Source organism: Thalassophryne amazonica, chromosome 14 (genome assembly GCF_902500255.1).
Source record: "Thalassophryne amazonica chromosome 14, fThaAma1.1, whole genome shotgun sequence".
Classification (NCBI taxonomy): Eukaryota; Metazoa; Chordata; class Actinopteri; order Batrachoidiformes; family Batrachoididae; genus Thalassophryne; species Thalassophryne amazonica.
In genome coordinates, this window is record NC_047116.1 from 76074175 (window position 1) to 76092428 (window position 18254).

General features: G+C 44.7%; 1 protein-coding gene across 1 annotated transcript in view; it reads right to left on the minus strand.

Moving 5' to 3' along the window:
• Nucleotides 1–18254, minus strand: part of kalrna (kalirin RhoGEF kinase a) — a 609141-nt gene that overhangs the window by 42859 nt on the left and 548028 nt on the right. The window contains exons 51-55 of the mRNA XM_034186645.1: nucleotides 17955–18032; nucleotides 15915–16100; nucleotides 15511–15682; nucleotides 15183–15394; nucleotides 9397–9680 (exon numbers count right to left, since the gene is read on the minus strand). Coding sequence (XP_034042536.1) covers nucleotides 9397–9680; nucleotides 15183–15394; nucleotides 15511–15682; nucleotides 15915–16100; nucleotides 17955–18032 — 932 coding nt within the window. The remainder of the gene's footprint in view (nucleotides 1–9396; nucleotides 9681–15182; nucleotides 15395–15510; nucleotides 15683–15914; nucleotides 16101–17954; nucleotides 18033–18254) is intronic.

Consider the following 18254-nt stretch of genomic DNA (forward strand, 5'->3'; position numbering starts at 1 on the left):
TTTGGACCAAACTTGGTGGAACACTCGTGAATTTTAATGCTTTTTTCTTTGTGTTTAGAAGATCAAATGACACACAAACACACACCCCAGGCGATTACATTTTTAAACCATTTACAACCTTTGCACTTAATATATATATATATATATATATATATATATATATATATATATACACACACACATGTACATACACACACACATCCCCAATTCCAATGAAGTTGGGACGTAGGTGTGAAATGTAAATTAAAACAGAATACAATGATTTGCAAATACTCTTCAACCTATATTCAAATGAATACACCACAGAGACAATATATTTAATGTTCAAACTGATGAACTTTATTGTTTTTGTGCAAATATTTGCTCATTTTGAAATGGATGCCTGCAATACGTTTCATAAAAGCTGGGACAGTGGTATGTTTACCACTGTGTTACATCACCTTTCCTTCTAACAACACTCAATAGGTGTTTTGGAACTGAGGACAATAATTGTGAGTGTCATGATTGGTTATAAAAGGAGCATCCCCAAAAGGCTCAGCCGTTCACAAGCAAAGATGAGGCGAGGATCACCACTTTGTGAACAACTGTATGAGAAAATAGTCCAACAGTTTAAAAACAATGTTTCTCAACATTCAATTGCAAGGAATTTAGGGATTCCATCATCTACAGTCAATAATATAATCAGAAGATTCAGAGAATCTAGAGGACTTTCTACACGAGCGGCAAGGCCGAAAACCAACACTGAATGCCTGTGACCTTCGATCCCTCAGGCGGCACTGCATTAAAAACCGACATCATTGTGTAAAGGATAGTAGAGAAGCTTGAATCTTCGACTGGACTGGGTTGCTTGACGTGAGGACGTTTTGCTTCAAATCACAGAAGCTTCCTCAGCTACAATTCTTGCTCTGGTAGTCTGACTTCTGTCTTGACTCTTGTAGAGAAGAATAAACCAGAAACCAACAAAAGCTGGAGTTTTTTTAACCTAACCAGACCCCACCTACCGAGAGGCTGACTGCTATAGGGTAGTGATTAAACAATAGCTCTAATTAGCACCTATTGTGATCTAGTTAGCACTCTCCTAATGACAGGACGGAAGCCTCCCCTGATGGCTCCCTTGACGACTCTCTCCTGATGACGTGAATGACTCATTACCATGAACAAAAGACTGAAACTGCTTTGACCTGAGTACCACATTGTAAACAGGGGACAAAGCGTGTCTGAGACCCGCTCCACGGTTAAGGCTGGGTTTCAACTGTTTTACAAAGAATGCTTCCTTGACACCTCTCTCAAACAATTTCTTCTTATCTTAACCGCGGAGTGGGAAGCTTGAATCTTCGACTGGACTGGGTTGCTTGACGTGAGGACGTTTTGCTTCAAATCACAGAAGTCGTGGCCACCCTTACCTGGGACGTGGAGAAGACCGTCCGGGAGGCCCTGACACGGAGCCCGGACCCGGGGACAGGTCCGAAGAACAAATTGTAAGTCCCACCAGAGGCCAGGGCTGCGGTCCTTGACTTCTGTCACAGTTCCAAGCTCTCCTGTCATCCAGGGGTGCGAAGGACCGTGGCAGTGGTCCGGCAGCGCTTCTGGTGGGCGTCTATGGAAGCCGACGTCCGGGAGTATGTCCAGGCCTGCACCACCTGTGCCAGGGGCAAAGCCGACCACCACAAGGCCCAAGGCCTCCTCCAGCCTCTGCCCGTGCCTCATCGCCCCTGGTCTCACATGGGCCTGGACTTTGTCACGGGCCTCCCGCCGTCCCAGGGCATGACTACCATCCTCACGATAGTGGACTAGTTCTCCAAGGCGGCCCACTTCGTGGCCCTCCCGAAGCTCCCGACGGCCCAGTAGACTGCAGACCTCCTGGTCCACCATGTCGTGCATCTGCATGGGATTCCATCGGACATTGTCTCGGATCGTGGTCCTCAGTTCTCCTCCCAGGTCTGGAGGAGTTTCTGCAGGGAACTGGGGGCCACCGTCAGTCTCTCGTCTGGGTACCACCCCTAGACGAACGGGCAGGCAGAGCGGACGAACCAGGAACTGGAGCAGGTCCTCCGCTGCGTGACCTCCGCGCACCCAACGGCCTGGAGTAACCATCTGGCCTGGATCGAGTACGCTCATAACAGCCAAGTTTCATCTGCCACCGGCTTCTCCCCGTTTGAAGTGTGTTTGGGGTACCAGCCCCCATTGTTTCCACTAGTGGAGGGAGAGGTCGGGCTGCCCTCGGTCCAGGCCCATCTGAGGAAGTGCCGTCGGGTGTGGCGTACCACCCGCTCTGCCCTGCTCAGAGCCCGGACGAGGGCTAAGGCCCCTGCATACCAGCCCGGGCAGGTGGTCTGGTTATCCACAAAGGACATACCTCTACAAACGGAATCCCAGAAGCTTAAGGACAGATTTATAGGACCCTTCACCATCGTGAAGGTCCTCAGTCCAGCCACAGTAAAGCTGAAGCTGCCAGCTTCACTGCGGATACATCCAGTATTCCACATCTCCAGACTCAAACCCTGCCACACCTCTCCCCTCTGTACCCCTGGACCGGCGCCGCCGCCTGCCCGGATCATCGACGGGGAGCCGGCTTGGACTGTGCGCCGACTCCTGGACGTTCGTCGAAAGGGCCGGGGGTTCCAGTATTTGGTGGACTGGGAAGGATATGGACCCGAAGAACGCTCCTGGGTGAAGAGGAGCTTCATCCTGGACCCGGCCCTCCTGGCCGATTTCTACGCCCGGCACCCGGACAAGCCTGGTTGAGGGGGGGGTCCTGTTGTGTGGGCCGCTGAAGAGGAAGTACTGCTGGCCCACCACCACCAGATGGCGCCCTGCTTGGAGTGCGGGCTTCAAGCACGAGAGGGCGCCGGAGCCACTGGGAGTGACAGCTGTCACTCATCCTCAGCACCAGCTGTCACTCATTCATCTCATCATCATCACCATAAAGGCCAGACTGCAACTCCACCTCCTCGCCGAGAAATCAGCTACCATTCAGGTAATATTCTCTGCTGTACTTAACACTGACTAATAGTCTGAACTTCTTTGCAGCCGTTTTCCTGTGGGTGTTGCCTTATCTGTGGGATTGGCGTTTGGTGTGATCAGCAACGGCTTCGCTTCACACCCCAACCAGATAAGTGGTTAGACAGGAGCTGCACAAGTGTGTGATTGGAGGTGGAGATTTTCCCTCCTAACTGTATACAGACTGTGGGATTACTGAGTGTGTGAACTCACACTCATCCAAGAACTGTTTCTGTTCTCTGCCAGCAGTACCGGGTCTGACTGCTGAAGACAGTGGCCACCTGGGGCGCAGGGCTTGGCGGCTCCGGTGTTCTTCAGATCCGTTGGTGGTGGAAGCTGTGTGGGATCCGGCTCTTCTCGCACCAGACGTCTCCTATCTTCGAGCCTGCCACACGTCACCTTGTGTCTGATTGATATTCCGCAATATTTGTATTTGTCTGTACTTCGTTGTGCGCTTCACAACATTAAATTGTTACTTTTTGGCTATTCCATTGTCCCTTCATTAACGCCCCCTGTTGTGGGTCCGTGTCACGACACAATCCCAAAACCTACAGCAAAATTTGTCGGTGCTTCCATCATGCAGTGGGGCTGTGTGGCCAGTGCAGGTACTGGGAATCTTGTTAAAGTTGAGGGTCACATGGATTCCAGTTAATATCAGCAGATTCTTGAGAACAATGTTCATGAATCAGTGACAAAGTTGAAGTTGCGCCGGGGCTGGATCTTTCAACAAAACAACGACCCTAAACACTGCTCAAAATCTACTAAGGCATTCATGCAGAGGAACAAGCACAATGTTCTGGAATGGCCATCTCAGTCCCCAGACCTGAATATTATTAAAAATTTGTGGTGTGATTTTAAGCGGGCTGTCCATGCTCGGAAACCAACAAACCTGACTGAACTGGAGATGTTTTGTAAAGAAGAAGGGTCCAAAATACCTTCAACCAGAGTCCAGACTCGTCCAGACTCTCATTGGAAGCTACAGGAAGTGTTTTATAGGCTGTTATTTCTGCGAAAGGAGGATCTACTAAATATTGATTTTTTCTGTTGGGGTGCCCAAATTTCTGCACCTGCTTAATTTTGTTTAAAGAATTATTGCACACTTTCTGTAAATCCTACAAACTTCATTTCACTTCTCAAATATCACTGTGTTTGTCTGCTGTATGATATATTTAACTGAAATTGCTGATCCAAACAACCAATGATTTATAAAAGAAAATCATGGAAATCATCAGGGTGCCCAAACTTTTGCATACAACAACTGTATTTCATAATCCGACTGGCGATTACACGCCATCCATGCATGATGCCACCAGAACCTCTTTGATGGTGTGGACCGTTGGCCATTATATATTTCATTCTGTGGGAAATCAAGTGGGTGAGTGCCCTGTTCACAGTTTTCTTCATGTTATATTTTCTCCTCAGTGGAGAAAAAAGGCTTTGTTATTATTATGTATTATTATTTTAGTGTTATTTACAGTGCTGTTTCTGGATACTGCCGGAGGAATGTCCACAGCGTCTATTAACATGGATAATAAGATAATATTAGGCTAATATCAGCTGAGCACTTTGTATGCAACTTTTGTACCACCTGAGTGAGATACCAACTATTTGTTGCTCATTCGCTTATTTGGTCGCTAATTTGCATCTCACTCTCATCAGCAGTTGTACCCAGTGAGACGCTGGCCTTTGCATTGATCTTCTCCATCAAAGTGGAACCAGCTGAGAAAGAAAATAAACATGGTGTTAAGCATATTGGAATGTAGTTAGACTTGGAAAGAGAGATGACCTGTGGGGCACACAACCACACTGTAAATCGACCTGAGACAACAATCAATCAATCAATCAATCAATTTTTTTATATAGCGCCAAATCACAACAAACAGTTGCCCCAAGGCGCTTTATATTGTAAGGCAAGGCCATACAATAATTATGTAAAACCCCAACGGTCAAAACGACCCCCTGTGAGCAAGCACTTGGCTACAGTGGGAAGGAAAAACTCCCTTTTAACAGGAAGAAACCTCCAGCAGAACCAGGCTCAGGGAGGGGCAGTCTTCTGCTGGGACTGGTTGGGGCTGAGGAAGAGAACCAGGAAAAAGACATGCTGTGGAGGGGAGCAGAGATCGATCACTAATGATTAAATGCAGAGTGGTGCATACAGAGCAAAAAGAGAAAGAAACAGTGCATCATGGGAACCCCCCAGCAGTCTACGTCTATAGCAGCATAACTAAGGGATGGTTCAGGGTCACCTGATCCAGCCCTAACTATAAGCTTTAGCAAAAAGGAAAGTTTTAAGCCTAATCTTAAAAGTAGAGAGGGTGTCTGTCTCCCTGATCTGAAATGGGAGCTGGTTCCACAGGAGAGGAGCCTGAAAGCTGAAGGCTCTGCCTCCCATTCTACTCTTACAAACCCTAGGAACTACAAGTAAGCCTGCAGTCTGAGAGCGAAGCGCTCTATTGGGGTGATTGGGGTGATAACAACAAAACATTTACATTAGATATCATCATTCTGCTGCACAACGTTTCCTTGGAAATGAAATTCAATGTTATTGTTATGTTTCATGTCATTTGATGTTATTCATTTACTGTTGAGTAATGACAACAGTTCATTTAAATAAGAATATAGGTGCTTTAGATAATCTAGAGCCGTCAGACTACATGCATCTTGGATTCAACTCAAACCAAAACAGTAATTTTTCTTTAATGAATTGTAACTCGAGATTAAATCCAAGTTAGTGCTGAGAAGTGTTAATTTTGTCCATCAAGTTGAGGAATATGGAGGTAATTCTTCTCAATTTATGCCCTTGTAAATCCTGATACTTGGCTTTGGAAGGCAATGTATGCAACTACTAGGAACAATTTAACAGAAAACTGGGTGTTGTCTTGAAAATATAAAACTCAAAAACTTTGAGAGTGAAAAACTTTTTTATGCTATCAATATTTGAATTCATTATTCATTTACAGTCACCCTTCATGGAGTGGAAAACCGACCAGGTTAGTACAAACAAAAACAAAAAATTTAAATAAAAAAAAGAACTCCAATATCATAACACAACAGAAAGTGAGCAGAAATTAAGCATATGGGCAGATGTGCAGACAATCATTTTCTAGACTTCAACACAAAGTAAAACTACTTTATGTGCTTCAGTGGGAAAGCCCATCTTTGTTCCACATTTATAAATGCCCTAAGGCCTGTTTGGTGCCAGTTCTCATCTTCGGATTCCAACTGGAGAAGCAGAAGCAGTCCAATGCAGGTTACTAACCCAGTTAAGGCAGGTACCCAGTTACAGCTGAGTGGACTGAGACAATATCGCCCACAGACAGACAGGTAGGGTGACCGTGAATCAAACCCAGGTCTGCATATTCGTACGCCAGCTTATCTACTGAGTTACATCCATATGTTAGTGACAACCACCTGAGCAGCAAGTGAAAACATCTACGAGGTCTATTAGAAAAGTATCCGACCTTATTATTTTTTTCAAAAACCCTATGGATTTGAATCACTGTGATTGCGTCAGACAAGCTTGAACCCTCGTGCGCATGCGTGAGTTTTTCCACGCCTTTCGGTTGCGTCATTCGCCTGTGAGCAGGCTTTGAGTGAGGAGTGGTCCAGCCCCCTCGTCGCTGTTTCATTGCCAGGAAATGGCGGAATGATTTGGGCTTTTTTTCCATCAGAATTTTTTCAGAAACTGTTAGAGACTGGCAGCTGGAAACCATTAGAAAAATTTATCTGGCATTTGGTGAAAATGTTACGGGCTTGGTAGAGAATAAGGAGTGTTACTGTCGCTTTAAGGACGGCCCCCAGTGGCTGTGGGGCGCGCCGCGCTCCGAGGCCGCCATCGACAGGCTGAACATTTCATTTCTAAACGGATTTTCATTTTCTAAACGGATGGCTGTATGGATCCGTGACCATCGTGTGCCAATTCTCTGGTTATCACAAGAGCTGGACATCAACCATTTTCCGGCAGATTTCACTTTTAACAAGAGATTTTGTCATGGAAAGCCGAGCGGAGGCTTGGCGCATCACGATGGATTCGCTACTGGAGTGAGACAAAACCACCTCCAATTTGGTCTCACAGGACGGCGTTCAGACAGCTGTCCGTGGTTTTTCCATCGAGTGATTATCCGAGAAATTGTGGATGTGCCTGGACATGCCAGAACATGTCCCGTGAGGCTTCATCACGGCGTTGCTTTGCACCATGCGGCACAGTCACGACACGTGAAGCCTCCGTTCCTCTTTCCATGACAAAAACTCCTGTAACAGTGGAATGTGCCGTTCATTTCTGTGCTTTATCCGGGACATCATCTGACTAGCACAGGAATTGTGAAAAGACGTGGACATCAGCACTTTTTTGGCACATTGAGACAGACGTGCGGAGGAATTCCACGCGTCGCGGCGGTGCCGCATGGCGCAAAGCAACGCAGTGATGAAGCCTGACGGGACATGTTCTGGCATGTCCAGGCACATCCACAATTTCTCGGATAAGCACTCGATGGAAAAACCACCGACAGCTGTCTGAACGCCATCTCAAAGCTGTCCTGTGAGACCAAAACGGAGGTTGTTTTGTCTCGCTCCAGTAGCGAATCCATCGTGACGCACCAAGCCTCCGCTCGGCTTTCCATGACAAAATCTCTTGTTAAAAGTGAAATCTGCCGGAAAATGGTTGATGTCCAGCTCTTGTGATAACCAGAGAAATGGCACACGATGGTCACGGATCCATACAGCCATCCATTTAGAAATGAAATGGTTGTTCAGCCTGTCGATGACGGCTTCGGAGCGCGGCGCGCCCCACAGCCGCTGGGGGCCGTCCTCAAAGCGACAGTAACACTCCTTATTTTCTACCAAGCCCCCAAATTTTTCTAATGGTTTCCAGCTGCCAGTCTCTAACAGTTTCTGAAAAAATTCTGATGGAAAAAAAGCCCAAATCATTCCGCCATTTCCTGGCAATGAAACAACGACGAGGGGGCTGGACCACTCCTCACTCAAAGCCTGCTCACAGGTGAATGACGCAACCGACAGGCGTGGAAAAACTCACGCATGCGCACGAGGGTTCAAGCTTGTCTGACGCAATCACACGTGATTCAAATCCACATGGTTTTTGAAAAAAATATAAGGTCGGATACTTTTCTACAAGACCTCGTAATTTTAAATAAAATCAAACCAGTCAGCAGCTGAAAAATGACAAGTTTATAGCCATAAGGAGTAAAATAAAGCCAAACATTTGTGCTGCTTATTTATGGTTTGTTTCTATTCCTTTTTACGTAATCCACACCATCTACCCCTAACATTTAAAATAAAATGCATTTAGCAGTGGAACAGTGTACACAGATCACGGCACACATCAATTTCACTTTTGCTGTTGTAGTTTATTCACAAATATTAAAACCTACAAACTGTCCAACTACTTCCAAATGCAGAACAAAACAGCTTCGTCTTCATGTTGCTTTTCTAACTCATGCTTGCAAGTCCAAAGGGTTTATTTTACATATTTAAAAACACATGAAACAATCAATGTACCAACAGTACAATGGTGACCATTGCCATTCAAATATATTGCACAACCTGACTTCATATTTTTCTTAAATAGTGCAAAGTTTTAAAAAACAAAAACAGGAATGTTCTAGAGCCTTTGTCAAAAACAACTTTGTACAGTGAACTGCTGACAACAAAAATTGAAAAGATGGAAATAAATTCAACATTAGAAAATAAAATTAACAAGGCAGAAAAACAAGAGGAATAAACAAATATATAGATTGCCACAGACAACAAAACAAATCTCCACTGCGGAGAACGGGGCTGGAGGCCACCTGAATGATTTTGCTTTTTTCCTTTTCAAACATAGCAGAAAGTAAAATATGAAAAAAAGAACAAAAATCAAGGTGTTAGAAACTGAAATAAGTCCGGTTTTATCTCCACATTGGTTTCCAGAGTCAGCTACAAGATTTTATATCCAGCCTACTTCTGCAGGATAATTCCTCAGTACATCTACACGGAAAGGTACAACTGTGTGTTTTATGTTGGCTGCAAGCCTGAAATCCACTTATCCTGCTGTCATGGAGCCAAATAATGCTGACTCAGGAATTGCTGCAGCAGCTTTGAGAGCAGCTGCATACCTCTGAACTCCAAGACATAACAGTCGGGAATCATGAAAACTCAAGGTCTCCTGAGACGTCCATCAGTTCATTCCAAAAGGGAGGAGGAAGGAGGAAGGACAGGGCACGAGGGGAGAAGTTATGAGGAGTTTGGGAATGGGAGCATTCTTAGAAACAATGCAAAACTTGCAGACTGAAACATATCACCTCAAGCCTTTTGTTTTAGACCCAACCAGGTTCAAATCTGCATCAGCATCTGTCTGCAGGGAGTGGAGTGCTGGGTGGGTGGGGTGGTATCGGAACTTACTTGATGTTGTTGGCATCTGCCACTGCTGCTGAAAAGCAGGATGCAGAAGAGGAGTCTTTAATGGTCTTTGTGGATGGGCCCAAGATGTGGCCTGGTACCCAGCCCTCAGCGGCAGGTGATTGGCTGTTGGCTGCTCGATAAACAAGGTACATGTTCTGCTGATTGGTAGCCAAGAGTTGGACTGTCTCTCCCTGACTGACACAAATCTCATTTTCTTTGAGCGCAGTGTAGTCCTGAGTCACCAGCAGGTTGGAGCTGATGCCGTTACAGCTTCCATCACGATCCTGAGGGAACAAGGAATGGAACAGCAAGGGGGGAGGGGGGGCAAAGAGAGCACAGACAACAGGAGAACCAAAAGGTCAAGGTGCATCGATGCAGATTCAAATAACAAGCCTGCTGGTGGCCATGGGGCCCTACTTTACACTCAGCACAAATCAGGGTGCAGGGAAGTGCCACTGCTAGTTTTCCACAAATGCAATTATTGTCCCATTCAGTGTCGACATTGTTTAAGTATGCTTGTTCATCAGGACGCTCACGGGCGTGTTGGTCTGAAGAGGTGGTTTGGTCAGGCACACTGCTGGTGCATTATTATCATGAAACAAACAAAAAACTGGTCTAAAGTTGAGTAGTTTTTATGCTATTTATACAGCACAACATTCAGATATGCCTTAAGGCCCGGTCACACGGCACTTAATGAAGGGCAACGAACCCCAAACAAAACAAGAAATCTGGACTTTCGTTGGCAACATTTAACCTTTGCACAGCTTCGTTCCTGCAGCAGGTGCTTTGTCAGGATTTTTAAACTGTTGAAAAATTTGAACAAATGCCACAGAAAACCTCAATCCATCCGTATTTCCTGTTGCTGTAGTTCTTGATGTTTTTTTATTGTTTGCTTAGTTTTTGTAATGTTAGCATTTAGTTTGACTTCATTCAACCAGCTGAATGTTTTCACACAGTACAGAAGCTGGTTTGTGAGCACTTTTGTGGAGGAGAGATGCAGCATCTCCACAGGCGATGCTGGTGTGTGATTTCTGCCGTTGTGTGTGATGGGGTGAGTGCTGCCGCAGTCATGCCGTGGTGCTGGCTGGCCAGGAAGAACTTGATGGCCTCTCCACCAGCGCACGGCAGTCCGTGATTGTGGTGTTGTTCCAGCCAGCGCTGCGTGCACCTGAGGAGTGAGTTGCTGCACAAAAAGCCCAGCCAGTGTTAGGAGCTGCAGCATTATGTCCATGAACTCTGAAGGGCTTGCTGTCCTCCAGCTCGTACACATAGAAGACCCTGCTGGCCCTTTCAGTGTCTGACAATTCAAAGGTTTTGAGGAAGTGATCCTTGATTGCTGCGTATTTGTTTGCAGTGGGAGATTTGTGCGTGCGCTGCAACACATCCAAACACTGAATGCATTCATTCAGAGTGAATCAGCTGGAGAGAAGGTGAAGCGCGTGTGTGTGTCTGATCCACGTACGCAGCGCCTGTGTGTCCGTGATCAGAACTGGTAATCGAACCTGCGCACGTGCCTGTGACTGACTGCTTGATCACACAGCCGCAGCACCGGTGCTCAGAAACACCAAGGTTTTGAAAAAAAACTGCAGAGACGGAGAGACAGCGCTATTTCTCTCTCTCTACCTCTCCTCACCCCCCCGTCTCGCTCTCAGTGGTGAAACAAGAAAAAAAAAAAAAAATAAGGCAGGAGTGCGGCAAGGGCTACACACGACAGAATGCATACATTGAATGCAAACATACGCAGCTGCAAGCAAATCTATGAACATAACGACACGCGAAAAACACTGAGTACCTGTGCAGGAAGGAGATGGAAGTATTTAAAATGAAATAAACCCACACACCATATAAAAACACTGCATTTATCAAGTGGGCAATACAAATATGAGCCATCTGTTCCTCTGTAGATGCCCCATGGTCACAGACATACAGTCATGAAGGTGCCATTAAATAACCCTGGTTTAAAAAAAGAAAAAAAAAAAAAAAAAAAAACGCCACAGGATTCAAACCCACACGGTCTGATTATCAGACGGAAACTCTACCACTGCACTACAATCACTGTCTTGTAACAGTAACATGAACTGGGTAAAATCAACAAGCAGATAAATAAGTTTTCTAAAAAAACAAAAAAAACAAAAAAGCGCTGTGATAACTGACCAAACATTATTTGGTACAGCGTATTTCTGCTGATATGTGACTGAAAGTGGTGTATTTGTCATACTGTTGGCTTGTCCTGGTCGTGTGGCGTGCCGCTCACACCTCTCGCGGCCTGACACACGTGTCCTGTCAGACATAACACACAGCTCAGCTGCTGCATGTCCAAACAGACTGACGGCCCGGTTCTCCTCCCATTGCAAAAGCGATATATGTTTTTATGTATTTCCACACACGCATACACACCCGCGTCCGTCAAAACACGGGACATGTGCTGCAGCTGTGATGTCTCTACAGATCTCCAGAGTGGGTCAGATCACGCGTTTCTGTTTGCAGCACCAGGACTCAGGTGCTATGAGCTCCGTCCCAGTGCCGAGTCCTGGAACGCAAAGATACAGACACAAACTGCTCCAGCAGTGGCTCCATGCACATTTCGTTTAAAGCGTGGAAATCAACGTTAGCTTGGGTTTTATATTGTTCCTTTTTTGTCACTTTTGCGCTAAATTCGCAGGCTACACTGTGATAAAGCTTGTTCGTCCACCTTTTCTCAATGATTTGTGACTTTTTGCTTTTTTCCTTTTGTTCAGGAATCATCATATGCCGTATGACCGGGCCATTACATACAATCAGCAGGTTCACGATTTGTCTGCATGTACGAGGTCTGTGAGAAAAGTAACGGACCTTTTTATTTTTTCAAAAACTATATGGATTTGATTCATATGTTTTTACATCAGCCAAGCTTGAACCTTTGTGCGCATGCGTGAGTTTTTCCACGCCTGTCGGTTGCGTCATTCGCCTGTGAGCATGCCTTGTGGGAGGAGTGGTCCAGCCCCCTCATCGCATTTTCATTGTCAGGAAATGGCAGAATAATTTGGGCTTTTTTTCCCCATCAGAATTTTTTCTGAAACTGTTAGAGACAAGTAGCTGGAAACCATTCGAAAAATTTATCTGGCTTTCGGTGAAAATTTTACAGGCTTCACAGAGAATAAGGACTGTTACTACAGCTTTAAGGACGCCCCACTATGGTGAACGGCGCGCCGCGCTCCGAGTCGCCATCGAGAGGCAGAAAACACCACATCATTTCTAAACGGATGGCTGTGTGGAGCCGGGACCCTCGTGAGCAATTTCTCTGGTTATCACAAGAGCTGGACATCAGCCATTTTCCGGCAGATTTCACTTTTAACAAGAGATTTTGTCATGGAAAGCCGTGCGGAGGCTTCGCGCGTCAGGACCAATTCGCTGATCGAGCGAGACAAAGGAACACCTCAGTTTCGGAGTGCCAGGGGACAAGTTGGGACATGCCCAGCTCTCCACAATTTCTCTTATACTCACTGGGCTGGTAAGCATTGAAAGCCAAGATAGGCATGTCCCAACTTGTCCCCTGGCACTCCGAAACAGAGGTGTTCCTTTGTCTTGCTCGATCAGCGAATCGGTCCTGACGCGCAAAGCCTCCGCGCGGCTTTTTATGACAAAATCTCTTGTTAAAAGTGAAATCTGCCGGAAAATGGCTGATGTCCAGCTCTTGTGATAACCAGAGAAATTGCTCACGATGGTCCCGGCTCCACACAGCCATCCGTTTAGAAATGATGTGGTGTTTTCTGCCTCTCGATGGTGGCTCGGAGCGCGGCGCGCCGTGCACCATTGTAGGGCGTCCTTAAAGCTGTAGTAACAGTCCTTATTCTCTGTGAAGCCTGTAAAATTTTCACCGAAAGCCAGATAAATTTTTCGAATGGTTTCCAGCTGCTTGTCTCTAACACTTTCTGAAAAAATTCTGATGGAAAAAAAAAGCCCAAATCATTCCGCCATTTCCTCGCAATGAAACAACGACGAGAGGGGTGGAGGAGTGCTCACTCAAAGCCTGCCCACAGGCGAATGACGCAACCGACAGGCGTGGAAAAACTCACGCATGCGCACGAAGGTTCAAGCTTGGCTGACGTAAAAACATATGAATCAAATACATATAGTTTTTGAAAAAAATAAAAAGGTACGATACTTTTCTCACAGACCTCGTACATACAAGGATGTAGCTAGCACTTGAATTCCTCATCACTCAAGCTAAAATAAAACTGAACTGGAAAAAAATTATGTAAAAGTCAAAACTTTCTGAAAAAATATTAATCTTTAATAACTCTGGATTTCATTGTATTTTTATGTTGGTTGTCTTCCTCCCCGAGTTTAGAAGAAGGGAGCACTGAGACTGGTCTGGCCACACAGATGGGTCCAGGAGAAGCACAGATCTGTCTGTTCCAATATGGAGGAGATCAGGTGATCTGAGGCGGTGGAGGGAGGCACTGAACTGCTTCTCCTCAGGCAGCTGAGGTATTGCTATTTCTGTAAAAGATCTGCTTGTTGCTTGTGTGAGTTTCTTTGCCAGAAAACCTCTCACTCGTCAGTTACAGAGTCTGCCATCCTTAAGAGAAGTGCACCAGACTCCAGCATGACAATGAAGTATCAGTTCCTTCATTCATTTTCTAAACCTGCACATTCCAGTTAAGAGCTGAAGTAATATTTTGTTGATTTATTGAACCAAAGAGTTCAACTAAAGAAACCCAAGAACTCAACCATCGACCACATCGTAGCTCTGTGAGAAGTCACTGAATGCAAGCGCAACATAGAGTTACATATAGAGAAGCTAGAAGGCGGCGTCACGCCTGGCTGTTTGCCGACAAGGAGCATGCACTGCCATTACCACAGAGTGCAAAAAGTGATGTTTGAACTGACCGTTTTACCGCACAGTTCAATGCTACAAGTGGCACGGTGTGATCGTGCTGTCGTGCTTTCAGACACATTTTACTTGGATTTGGACTTTTATGAAAGTCAGACTTCTAAGAACACAGATGTGCCCTTGTGGTTTTTCACAAACAAACTGGGCTCGACACATGGTGCATTCGCTCACCATGTTGCAGAGGGAGATCCCTTGGTACCTGTTGTGTAAAACTAACCTCATATTATACACTGCATCAGTGTTCTTACATGTTTTGCAGAGAGGACATGAAGGTAACACACAATATATGGGGCTTATGTTGTGTTCTGCAGTTATTTTTGGGTGAATTTTTTCCAGGTGACACAGGCTTTATATAGAGAGGCAGAGTGAAATCTTCAGTCATTTGCGGCATCTGAATGTGGTGTGTGTACAACCACACAGTGGTACCTTTTATCTTCACATAAAAAAAAAAAAATAAATAAGAAAATAAAAAACCAAGCATGACTGTTCTCTGGACCACAAAAATATCAAACTAAATTGTTCCACCTCGATCTTGACACTGAAATAGGTCCATGAACATGTTGAACGTGTGCGACCCCCACAGATATCTGTCCAAATCCAACTGACACACAAAGATAGATGCACCTTTTTCTTTTAACTGGCAAAAATGCATCTGCAAATTCTGGAAATTGCCACAATGAAGCAACACCACAGGGGGCATCTTTGGGTTATGCCCAGAAGAAAAACAAAGTGTCCCAACACAGGCAGGGTTTCTGACACACTGGTAGTTTTCTGTCACAAAGTGTGTCCTATTTACTGCCATATTACCAATCGTGGTAGGCGGGTTCACCCACCTAGTTAGTTGTAGATACTAGACAGTGGTAGGACTTGGTAGGTTCTGAGTATCTGTATGCCTGGTGCAGTAACTCACCCTGGAATCAAAACATGATGGACCGCCATTGGAGGTAGACACTTTCATTTGGCTCCTCCCCTGCTCCTTCTCTCCAAGCCCCACTGCTGAGGACGGCCGGCTGTGGGTACCAAGACCAGATCGGGTGCCAGAAGCTGAGTGGTTTCTGGTCAGGGAGGAGGTGCTTGTTGCTGCACTTTTCTCTTTCTGGTACTCGATTGGAGACTGGAGTGCTGGGAATTGTAAATACATTGTCAGTAATATCAGCTGTGTTCCAGCTAAATGATGCTAACGAGAGATTTTTGAACTAGTCTGACAGAGGTGGTTGTGTGTTTATCTGCTGTCTTACCAGAGAGAAAGTTGCTCTGAGCATCTAGGACCTCCTGGATATGTTGGACCCAAACCTGCTTGATGTCAACGTTGGCCGCCTGCAGGGTGAAACGCTCAGACGATCCACGACACGACAAGATGAACTTACAAGGATCATTATCCACACTTTCTTCCAAACCCAGGTAGGACACCTGTCAGTGTACGTGGGCAAATTCAGAGTGCTTTTATAAGGATTACAAATGACATCACTGACCCCTCTAGTAGAAAAAAAAGTCATTTTAAACAAATTCTAAGCTAATAAAAGATAAAATATTATTCTGCAACATAGAAAAAACATGTTATCTATTTATGTTTTAGCAAAAATAACATGCATTGCCTGCTTTAAGGAGTTTTAAGAAAAATAAATTCCACCCTGTGCATTACCTTGATGCTCTTCTTGAACTGGTATCCTGGTATGGATGATCCTTTCCTGAGCAACTCACTAAAGATGACAATCTGCTCAAAAAGGAAGACCCGCCGTTCTTTGGCTCGTGACAACACGCCCGCGTCCTGCTCCGTCACAAAGAAGGTTTCTTGCTGCAGCAATTTGCCCTGACTGGTCAGTTTACCCTGCAGAGAATTCTGAATGGTGAACAGCTTATTCCACCCACGCCAAGCAATTAATTGATGTTAATTACAATTTGAATATCTGCAAATTGAGGGAAAAATAGTTTGTGGTCTGATGATAGCTGCATCAGGTTGAGCCATAATCCACTTATTACACATACATCTGTGATTTATCCAAGGCCAGCTGTACAAGGTAGCACAGGTCTCCAACTCACTGACCACCTCTTGCTGGAGAATCCCAAATAGTTTGCAGGCCAGATGGGATACATAATCCCTCCAACAGGCTGAGACTACTTCTGGGTCTCCTCAGTTGAACATGCTTTGGACACCTCCAGAGAGCTGGATTATGTGTTTTTATTGTAATATGATACCCAGAGAACCTCAGGAAATTACTTTGTGTCGAGGACCATTCTATGCGGTGCTCTTTTCGCATGACAAATCTCTTTTAACACAAGATCATTCTTTCAGACACCACTTAAACTTTGCAACCATATGTGAAGTTTGAAATATGCACCAACTGGCAAACTGTAAACTTCATCTCCTGGCTCAGATCTCTGTTCTCCATTAAGAGTTGAAAACAATGGCCACATTACTGCCAATGCTGCCATACTTTGTCTCTCAATATCACATTCCATTTATCTTTTCACAGAACAAGACCCTGAAATATTCCATCTTTTATGAGGGGCAAAAAGGTTCTCCTGACCCAAAGGGACAAGCCACCATTTACTTATTATTTATGAAGGGACAGTGCAAGTTCATGTACACCACCATACAGTGAAGTAAACAAGCCCGATTATAGCCATCAGCTAATTTCCATCTGTTGTCACTGGTAGATGTTCCACAGCATGGTTGTGATTGCATTTTAGTGGTGTTCTAGAATTCCTAAAAGTGATCTTTTCAAGTCAAGTTATGTCTAGCCAAGTCAAATTAGGTGAAACACCGGTGTACCCATGGCCTTCTCCAGCTAATGGGGTCCTCAACCTGATTATGCACAGAGATATGCACATGTCCAAAATGTCCTAGTTCCCCAACAATGCAAGAGATATTTCTCAGAGTCTCTCCAAGTACCTGCTTGTTTGACATAAAGCCATTCCAGTGGTACCTTCGAATCGCCCAAAGAGACCAAGTACCGAGGACACCCAGTTACTGCCTTAGGTCACTGATTAGTGTCCAACTAAACACTAAGACAGGAAGCAACAGGATCCTAAAGACTTGGGTCTGCTTTAAAGCCAAAACATCATCCCTGGTTGAGGTCAGTAGTTCAATGTTCCTGCTGAAAATGACCTTTTTGTGGTTTGACTCTTTCAACAGTTTGCCAAAATGTTTGTTAAAGCCAACTGAAACTTTCTGTCTTCTTGAACTTCTTCCATAAACATGTTTTTGCTTCATCAACTACTACAGATGGATTTCTTCTCTCCAGATCCCTGTTAATGGCATAAGGAGACCACTAGACTAGCCAAGTCTGAAATGCCTTTTTCCAGCATGATATCCTACACTGCACTGGTGTCCAAGAGTGGGTTCTTTTGTTGCCACCAAAACCTTTTTGGCCACAGTTTTTTAGTCAGCATGGTTCAAAAACCAGCATGGCATTCAAAAAATGTTAGGCACCCTCCAATGCAGTGTTTGTTTATAATTTATTGACAGTTCAACAGAGAATCAAATTTCAACAAAAATCAAATGTGATTTTTTTTTTTTTTTTTTTTTAACTAAAACAGTTGTTGGGTTGCAAATCTCATTTTCAAATTAAAAACAAAAAGCAAAAATTCTATGTACTTGGTCGAGGTAAAAAAAAAATTGGACTACAAAGCAGAAACTGATCCATGCACTGTAAATGCTCAAAGCAGTGAGTAAACGCACCTCGAAACCCTGCAGTCGGCCCAAATTCATCATGTCGTTACATAGTTTCGGAACCTGAGACATCAAGTCCACTGCTTTCTGTAAAACACATAGATGTTGTTTTTATATGGACATCTGCATGTGCTTTTAAATTAGTTTGTAGAAATATGCAGTCTCCTTTAGTTAAAATTAATAACATTTTCTAATTTGTCTTTTAACAAACAAATTAAACAAACATGGCTTTAAAAAGGTGCATGTATCAAGTCACCTGAATTGATGAGTTTGGGTAATCAGTTAAAAAAGTTGGGAGGCAGTTAAAGA